General features: G+C 42.5%; 1 protein-coding gene across 3 annotated transcripts; it reads right to left on the bottom strand.

Annotated features, from left to right (window-relative positions):
• Positions 1–63: 63 nt before the first annotated feature.
• On the bottom strand, positions 64–9,628 carry fggy (FGGY carbohydrate kinase domain containing). 3 transcript variants are annotated; one of them, XM_035761945.2, is made up of 16 exons: positions 9,451–9,615; positions 6,917–7,123; positions 6,591–6,702; positions 6,329–6,480; positions 6,116–6,204; positions 5,867–5,982; positions 5,573–5,701; positions 4,556–4,659; positions 4,060–4,167; positions 3,669–3,730; positions 3,042–3,195; positions 2,222–2,296; positions 1,851–1,971; positions 1,496–1,590; positions 795–856; positions 64–564 (listed from the first exon to the last, which is right to left on the bottom strand). In XM_035761945.2, the coding sequence occupies exons 2-16, from the start codon at positions 7,112–7,114 to the stop codon at positions 486–488; spliced, it is 1,656 nt and encodes a 551-aa protein (XP_035617838.1). In that variant the 5' UTR covers positions 7,115–7,123; positions 9,451–9,615; the 3' UTR covers positions 64–485. The 3 variants fall into 3 exon arrangements, with proteins under 3 accessions (XP_035617838.1, XP_052332646.1, XP_035617839.1); XM_052476686.1 differs by lacking the exon at positions 3,042–3,195 and having other exon boundaries at positions 3,650–3,730; positions 9,451–9,628; XM_035761946.2 differs by lacking the exons at positions 2,222–2,296; positions 3,042–3,195 and having other exon boundaries at positions 3,650–3,730; positions 9,451–9,623.
• Positions 9,629–10,089: the final 461 nt, after the last annotated feature.

Here is a 10,089-nt window from a genome sequence, read left to right as displayed (position 1 = left end):
GCAAATAGACCTTGGTGTGAAAAAGTGACAATGGGCACAATTTCAAATTCTTATAAACTTGCATAATATTTCAAGATGACTGTTTTATTGCTTTTCACAGGTTGACTTTCTGTCAGTGCATTTTTAACTCTTATCAGTGTCCTGTGGATAGTACTGTAGGCCATATTAGATTTTCAGGCCAGGACTTCACATCTTAAATAATGGGAAATTGCATTCATTTCCTACATCTTCCCGCATGCGTCAACTGGAGATGGATATAGTGTCACCATCATTTAGCATTTTATAAATCACGTTCGAGTTCAGACTCTTTTCACCTAATAGGTGTATTGGGTATCTGGTTCCAGCTGATTTTTGGAATCAACTCATTTGGGGTGTTTGATATCATAGTCGTATCCACAGTCTCTACTTGATATTACATTCAGTCTAATCCAACCTCGCTGTCTGCTATTTCAACAGGTTGGACAGTGGCACCTCTTGGTTCTCAGTCAGTCATTCATAAGGGCCATGTACTCCCTCTGGTGGACATGGAGGCGCAGGAACACAGAGTACTTCTTCCTGTAAAAGCTAAGAGAGAGAGAACAGTTCCTCTAGTCAGATACTAGAACAATAGAAAAACATTATTAGAATGACATCATTAGAGCAAAATTGATGACAAATATACTTTCATATATCAGTAGTGATGTTTCCAACATTAATGTTAATTCATCATTGTACCCAGCACATGCCTCCAGCACAACCCACAGATGTTTGACCAATGAAACCCAACACTGATGCAGGCCAGTCTCTCGTCTCACCTCCAGAGCTCGTGGTCAGGCTGAACAACTTTTCCCACTTTGGCCATTTTCTCCATCGCCTCCTAAAACATGCATTCATAAACCAAGCAGTGATCCATAAATCATACACATTGAGTTTTGATCTGGAGAGGTGAGGTCGAGAACAGCCCATCACCTGCTTTGAAAAGGGAAGGCTCAACTGTCTATGAAGTTTGTGACATACAGTACGTAGGCAGTACAATTCTCCTTCCTGGCCTTATAGTTATCCTTCTGTATAATCTCTATAGTTCACACTGCCCTGTCATCCCTAGTCTGTCATCCCTAGCTCAAATCCTCAGACAGCACCAACTGCATGAGCAGTTATGACTCCAAATGAGGGGACTGGTGCGACCCTGTGCAAACAATAACACACATTCATATTTTTAGCACGTCTGGCTTATGGGGTGGGCCACTACCCAGTGTTCAGTGGTATGCTGCTGAATGCCACAGAGTGACACCCCCAGAGCCCTCTCTTTAGATAGCTATCTAGCCACCTCCATGTCATCTCACCAGACTTTGCACAAGTCTCCTCCTTGAGACACGGCAAGGGAATCTGTGCATTTCTCCTTTACCTTAGTTCCTCTCCAGTAGATGGTAGTATGGAGTCAGGAATGAGCTGCTATGATGTCCAACTAAATATTCTACTGCTGTGTTTATTGTGTATGTGTGTGTTCTGCACTCACCAGTATGGAGCTATAATCATGGGAAGCACAGGCACCTAGGACTGCTGCTCCCACCAACACAGCCTCTGTCTGGGCAGGAAGCACCAAGGGCAACCCTGAGGAGACAACACGCAGTATTGTTACATCCCTTCATAAGCACTCAAGTTATTTTACAAATAGGGAATTAATAGGAGTGTTTACTCACTCTCTTCATAATGAGAAATATACATTTCTAAATAATAATTCAGAACCTCAACTGAAATAATCTAGGTTAGTTTTCAGTGGGGGTGTTTCTCGAGTTCAGGTTAGGTAGTACTTCCCGTTTCACATGTTTTACAGCTGCTGGACACAAACTAGATCACCCTCCATCACCCACCTGTGGCATTGGCGTGTATCTGCACATAGAGAGGATTCTTACTCAACCCCCCACACAGGAAGAGGGTTGTGATGTCATGTCCTGCCTGTGTCATGGCCTCTAGGATATGCTGGGTGCCCAGCTGAAAGGAGAGAGGCAGGAGGGGATTGTTACGATATATAACCAATCAATCTAATTAGTTTATAAAGCCCTTTTTACAATTTACAGGGAGGACATACTCCTCTGGCTATCATAACCACACACAATCATTTAGGATAGGATAATCTAGGTACATATTTCAAGTAATGTGTGACATGTTTATATTAAAATGTAGTATTCAAGCTTTTTTGGGTTTCAGAAAAGCGCTATGGATTATTAGTAGTGACACTCACAGCCAGTGCCTGTACAGTAGCAAGGTAAAGCAGGGCCAGGTCATCCAGGGTCTGGGACAATGGCAGCCCAACCACCTGTACACACACAGAGCACCTTCAGTACCCCTTAGAAAAGCTTTGTTGGGCATTCATGAAGGATTCCTAAGAACTAAATAGATGCTTCACAAATCATTTATAAGCAAAGTCATACAGGTCTGGCATTTTGACACTTTGGCATAAAACCCTTCATTGGCTTTTATATAGTGTCATGACATTTGTTTCTGAATGATTTCTGAGCCCAGGGGGTCAGAGACCTAGCCTGGTCCCAGATCGGTTTGTGCTGTCTTCAAATCAAATACTAATAAAAAATAAAAAGTATTTGTCAAAGGGTGTAGTCTTTACCGTGAAATACTTGCTTACAAGCCCTTCCCAACGACGCAGAGTTGAAAAAAAAATGTTTTCACAAGAATGAAGCTATCTATATACAGGTATTACCAGTACCAGATCAATGTGTAGGGATTCCAGGTATTACCAGTACCAGAACAATGTGTAGTGGTTCCAGGTATTACCAGTACCAGAACAATGTGTAGGGGTTCCAGGTATTTGAGGTAAATATGTACATAAAAGGCAGGGTGACTAGGCATCAGAGTAGATAATAATAATAGTCTAAATAAAGACTAGAGTAGTGACAGCATATGATGTGTGAAAAGTGTGTATGTGTGTGTTGCCAACTTCTATTGTCATTGTCCTTGCCCGATGATGATAAAGACTAGGCAAGATAGCATAAACAGATCTGGGAGCAGTCTATAAGAGCCCTGAACCAGAGGTGGTATCTCCTCACCGCGCCCCTCAGAGTGGGGTCTGCCAGGGGGGAGCGGTTGCCATGAAAGTCTGGCCAGACGTGGAGGCTGGAGGCCAGCAGCTCCAGGGGAGCCCCCAGGTCTTTAGCCATGGAGGACAGGTGTCTGTTTAGGTAACTGTAGATATGCTCCCCACTGCAGGGAAATATAGGTGATATGTTACACTTTTTGAAACCTACTTCGTATTATGTTGCTGATTGACAATTCTTTGTGTAGAAAGGTGGTTTCTCATTGGGAATTTATTTTGTAAAGTGTATCAAGTAATTGACTTCTCAGCTGCTATTGGAACAATGTAATGTCTTCGAGCAATAGTAAATCAATCATTTTCTCGCAACAGAAGATGGCACAAAAATGTAAAAAATGTTTACGAGCGAGAAAAACTGTTTTTCCCATTGCCCAAGACCTTTGTCAATTGACATGCCAGGACAGGTGATAACAGACAGTTACACCGTGCTCTTAGTAGGTTAGTGGATTCATATGGATTCTAAGCATTCTGGGCCTACATATCTGGACAGAGTATGCGGTTCATGTTAAGTGTGTATTCTGTACTATTCCATGTGAAATGTATGTTGTTGTTTCAACAACATACATTGCTGTAAATAGCTGACCCTTTCACCGCCTGCTCCTGTAGCTGGGGGTAGGCTACATGACCTTTCACCACATGGTCAATCTGAGGTCGGAGAAGAAAAAAAAGAGACATTATGGTTTTGTGGATGTGGTTTGAGCAACGCTAGTCATCGAGGCGTACTGTGTCAGACAGTTCTCAGTGTATAATGCATATGTAGCAGATTACTTCAGGTCACAGTTCACACATAGACAAAGTCACGATTACAGACTGAGACACCAGGTGTATGGGTTCTTGGCCCAATAGGTGACATAAATTGATCAATTAACTACTGGGTAGAGAAGAAAAAGCAGTATTTCTGCAGGGCCATAGACCAGTAGTTGAATAGGCCTGGTCTAGTAGAGTAGGACCCAGGGGAGCAGAGCTGAACTAACCAGTCTTCCAGTAGCACTCTGTCCTCCCTCGTTGAGCCACAACTCAGGCACCATGCCGGACATGTATGGTCCCCACACACCCGGTACAAACAGGGGCCCCTGGCTGATCTGAACACATGGGGACAGAATAACACATAGAGGCTTCAACATAGCATCAGGCCCCCTCACCTCCCCCTAGTAGAGCTAGATGTTAAAACTCATGACACTAGACTCCAGCTGAAGGATTCAAGAGGTTGCAGCAGGTCAGGGTCTACCCCTCATGATTGGTCACCAGGAAGGACTGCTGACCAATGGCATTGCAATACTATTCGCCATGCTAGATAAACATACTTGGCTAAGATGCAACCTGGGTTGTGGGTTGGATTCCTGCATGGGCCCCACATATTGAATATGTCTGTCACTGTCAATGTTCTATAAGTCACTTTAGATCAAATTTGCTAAGTGGCACATATTATATTATATGACAACAGGAGCTGTTTAAGTCTAACCAACTCACCGCCATGTGACAGGAAGATGTTCCACAGATCATGGCCATGCGCGACGTGATTGGCTGGTCCTCACAGGGCAGGGAGAACCCCCTCACGTCTGCACCAATAACACCTGAATCCACAAAACACACCATATTCTCATTATTTACATGGTTAAAAATGTGGGTAGGTCATGTACCAAGAACATTTGTACATTTACATTTCTATCAAGTACAGTATGTTGTGGATTTCTTTATATTTCTCATTCCCCTGCCTACTTGACATTTCCACTACATTTTGACCTTTTGCAAAGTTCACTGAGAATTCCCAAAACACATATATAAAAACTAAATAAAAAATGATTCTAAGTTGTTCCTGCCATAACCTACCCGTTGGAAGCTGTGCACAAGGCTTCTACTTATTCTCTTTTTATCACTAAGAACACATTTGTTTGACAAGCAGAATAAAACATCCTTTATGATTCCAAAACATGGGTTTTATAATAGCCAATGGGGAGACTGGGCCACAAAATGGAGGATTGTTAAATCAGTATCTTCACTCTTTGAAGTGGGTCTGTAACCTCCACGGTGGAATATAGTGTTGACATTTACTGCTGGGATAATGTTTGCCAAGCTGGTTCTAGTTTTAAATGTGGGAGGAGGTGGGGAAGAGGAGGCACACAGAGGTGAAGGAGCAGAGTGCATGTACATGTCTGACATGTACAAAGGTTTAGAACAGCACGGAGTGCTTTAGACTTTCACGTTTGACCCCATGCAATTGTAATCAGCAGAGGTCCCAGCAGGAGTCAAAAGTCGAAGTTCATGAGCAGTTTAACTGCCTAAACGAAACCAGATGACCGAGGTCTGGTTAGGTGACTCATCCAGGTGATGATAATAAACTCAAACAAACTGAGCTGCTCATCTATATTTTTATTATATTCTCATCTATAAATTGTTAGCGGCAATATGAAGCACCAGTGGTATTCGCAAAAACAATTTTGTGACTAAAAACAAAAAAAACAGGAGGCCCTTGGAATGAGTGTCTACCTAGGCCTCCAGCGTGGGCATCGATGAGGGAGGCTCCCACTGCAGTGCCCGTGTCCAGCCCCAGTTCGGCTGCAGCTTCTTGGGTAAGGCCTTCTCCCACTGGGCTCCCTGGACAGCAGGTCACACTGCCTAGGTGGGTTTGGAGAAACACACATTGGCTGCAGAGAGCAACCACAGGTAGGTACTCCCATTGAGAAATCAAAACCAACTCGTGCTGAGTTTGATATTTCTTATTTATCTTTAATTTATCCAGGAAAACTCCCTTGATGTTGAAAACCGGTTCCCTCTGCTCACCTATTTTGAAATTGTTGTTTTCCAGTAAGTCCTCCAAACCAATGGCTGTCCAGAAGCTAGTGTCCCATTTTTCTGTGGGGCAATAGGTCCACTTACAGACCACAGTACATAAGGACCTGAAGGATAAGGGAGAATCTGTCTGATACACACACTGGGACTGGTCAAGATACACACACTGGGACTGGTCAAGATACACAAACACGCACACACACACGCACAAACCCCCTCTCCTTCTGTTCTAAAGCTCACCTGGCCAGAGAAGCTGTGGCTTTCCAGGACAGGAAGTCAGGGAGGTCCAGAAAGTGGGCAGCGTCCCTCCAGCATGTCGCTCTCAGGTTCTGACAAAAGAATTATGGGTAAGGGGAAAATTACATAAAACCAGGGCAATAAACCTCAGCACTAGCCAATCAGCGGTGTCCAACAATAAAACTGTCTGTTGACTTATAGTGGGTGACCTCTAACCTCTTTCAGCCAGAGCAGCTTGGGGGGCTGCATCTCTGGTGACATTACCCCTCCCACTCTGCTCAGGACCCTGTGGCCAGTGCTGGTGATGCGTGCAGCCTGCTCTGCAGCGCGATGGTCCATCCACATCACCACGTTCCTCTCAGCCTCACCTACACACAGGGCAACAGGGAGGGGAGGAGACATTTTGACAAATACGTAGTTGAAATGTTGGACTCAATAAAACTGTAATAAATCTATTTTGAATCATTCCCTCACTCACCATCCTGGTTGACAGCTACAGGCTTAAAGTTCTGGTCCAGGACCACTAGGGAACAGGTGGCATCAAAACCCACCCCTCTGACCTGATTCCTCTGCACTCCCTGGGTCACTTTCTGTCATAAGAATATGGTGTTGGTTACATGTTGATGTTTATGTTTTGTATTGCTGCTAAATGTGCGAAAACGTTGCAAAACATCAAAAAGTATTCAAAAAGGTCTTGGAGTTAGACATCAAACTAATCTACGCCAATAATTAAAGAAATTCCAAGAGAGTACATCACTTTGCAGAGCACTTTAGTCACACCTGAACACAGTCTCTAACACCTACCCGGACTGTGCTACAGCACTTAGCCCAAATGTCAGTGGATGACTGGACATAATGGTCTGAGTGAGGTTTCCAGATGGTGACCATCTCCTCTGCAGTGGTCTTTACTTGGCCCTCCCTGGTGACTAGAGCAGCCCTCACACTGGCTGTCCCCACGTCCACCCCCACATAGTACCACTCTACTGGGTCTGACCCAGCCATGTAAAACACCTGCAGGACAGAGAGAGCGGAATCATTAAAAATAGATTACTGGTGAAGAAGGTTTTTATGGCATGTCTAGGGATCTGTTTTTAGACATGCATATAGGTTATGGTCTAAAATATTAAATTAAAACATACAAACCTATTGTGTTTATTTTTTTTTAAAGATATAAGAAATAATCCGGGTTGGGTAGGTTACTTTCTAAATGTAATCCATTACAGTTACATGTCCAAAATTGTAAACAGTAATGTCACTTTTGGATTACCCAAAATCAGGAATTTAATCTAATTACATTCAGTTACTTTTGGATTACTTTCCCCTTAAGAAGCATTAGAAGAATGCGGCAGGATAGCCTAGTGTTTAGAGCCTTGGACTAGTAACTGGAAGGTTTCAAGTTCAAATCCCCGAGCTGACAAGGTACAAATCTGTCGTTCTGCTCCTGAACAGGCAGGGCAGGGCAACACTGTTCCTAGGCCGTCATTGAAAATAAGAATTTGTTTTTAACTTAATTAAAAAAAGGAGACAAAAATGTATGTTACCAACTGAATGAAATCTATTCCAGGATAAATCAATGTTAAAGTTTACATAGCTGGCCATATATGGATGTTCAATTTAACTTTATGGGTTGGTTATGTAGGCTTCTTCTAACCCATCGCTTTCTACTACATATACGATTAAATTATATCTTTACATTAAAAAAACAAAGTCTATCAGAATTCCAGTCATCCCAATAAATGTTATATTCCTTGATCTTCAAGAATAGGACTTGCACACTTTACCAGCATGGCTACCACAGCATTCTGCAGCGATGCACCATTCCATCTGGTTTGCACTTAGTGGGACTATCAGTTGTTTTTCAACAGGACAACGACCCAACACACCTCCAGGCTGTTTAAGGGCTATTTGACCAAGAAGGAGAGTGATGGAGTGCTGCATCAGATGACCTGGCCTCCACAATCACCTGACCTCAACACAATTGTGATGGTTTGCGATGAGTTGGACCACAGAGTGAAGGAAATGCAACCAACAAGTGCTCAGCATATGTGGGAACTCCTTCAAGACTGTTGGAAAAGCACTCCAGGTGAAGCTGGTTGAGAGAATGCCAAGCATGTTCAAAGATGTTATCAAGGCAAAAGGTGGCTACTTTGAAGAACCTAAAATACATTTTGATTTGCTAACACTTTTTTGGTTACTACATGATTCCATATGTGTTATTCCATAGTCTTGATGGCTTCACTATTATTCTACAATGTAGAAAACAGTAAAAATAAAGAAAAACTCTTTAATGAGTAGGTGTGTCCAATCTTTTGACTGGTACTGTATGTACAGTGGGGAGAACAAGTATTTGTTACACTGCCGATTTTGCAGGTTTTCCTACTTACAAAGCATGTAGAGGTCTGTCATTTTTTATCATAGGTACACTTCAACTGTGAGAGACGGAATCTAAAACAAAAATCCAGAAAATCGCATTGTATGATTTTTAAGTAATTAATTTGCATTTTATTGCATGACTAAATGAGCGAGCAGGATTCACATCAATGCACTATGTAGATATCAATAATAAGTGGCATCCGTATCGCGAGGCCAAACCACTGCTGTCAACCTTCCCTCAAAGAGTTTATTCAAATTGGATCATCTTTGGATGCCGACAGCAGTCGCACCATTGGAAGACATCATTTGGACTGTATTCTACAAAAACCTTTTCCTGCTCTTTTCCCGCGATCCATCAAACCCATTTGGTGTGTCATCATAGTGGTCTCTGACTTGTGGTCAGACTCGCTCAACTGGAACAAATGTACATTTGCGCCTTTTTTCAATGCTGATTTGAATGTCATTGGGAAAACAGAGAAGTGTCAGATTTTTTTCCCGCAAACATCCTTTCTGAATTTAAATGTAATCCTCGGAAGTAATCCTCGTTTTTCAAAAGTCTCTGTAACCTGATTACAATATGTTTGCTGGTAATGTAACGGATTACAGTTACCGTTTTTGTAATCCTTTACATATAACGGATTACATGTAATTCGTTACTCCCCAACCCTGGAAATAGTGTACTACGCATAAAACAGTATAGATAGATATTCACTAGCAACGGGATCATGTCGCTTTCCTGTTGATAGAGTGTGAAAGTACTAAAAGTGTTGCACTATGCGTGAGTGATCGTTGAAGTGATACAATGTTGCTTTTACATTTTTGGAATCAATTTGTTATATTTCATTCCGGTCTCGGTTCAGTCTGGTACATTTGACAATTCATGGTGTAAAAAGCGACTCCCTAAACATTTGATTTAACCAGGGTCAACCCGACACGAAACTTTAACAACTTGCTCTATACATTACCTGACCTCGAAGATCACAATTTATGTCGATAACTTCCACGAAATCACTCTTTGATGATTAGCGAAATGTACTTTGATTTCCAACGGAACGCGTTAGTGACCAAAAATGGTAAGTCGTTATGGTCTCGCATAGCAGGCCAGGCAGCGGGGGATCTCTTTGGTTTGTTCAACTGAGAGTTTGTAACACTGGCAGCTCGTCATTGTACACACACAAATCTGAATGTACACTAGCCCACTAAATCAGATGTACAATTTTAGTTTAATTTCTAAAGTGAGGATATCAAGAAACCCCTATTTTATTAGAGAGGGAGAATAGAGGAAGGAGAAGACAGAGAAACAGAGCAGCAGGACAGGAAGAAACAGATGGTCCTTAACAAACACTGTAGACATGTTTAACACACACACTGGTGAGTGAGTAATCTAACTTTCCTCTATTTATGATCAACACATGCTAAGTGAACTCTCCACATTTTGGTCTGAGCAGAGCACAGAAAGGAAGAGTGTTTTCATGTACTGAGGGTCCACCGCTACAACAAAGGACAGCTTGTAGCAGCTGGGCCGGGTTCTAAACTAAACTCTTGATTAGAAACCTCCATGCAGTGGAAGCAGCTGGCTGAGCCAGGGGAGGAAGGTGGTGTTA

Source organism: Oncorhynchus keta, chromosome 23, assembly GCF_023373465.1.
Source record: "Oncorhynchus keta strain PuntledgeMale-10-30-2019 chromosome 23, Oket_V2, whole genome shotgun sequence".
NCBI lineage: Eukaryota > Metazoa > Chordata > Actinopteri > Salmoniformes > Salmonidae > Oncorhynchus > Oncorhynchus keta.
Note: the sequence above shows the minus strand (reverse complement) of the source record. Positions and strands in the feature narration are given on the sequence as shown.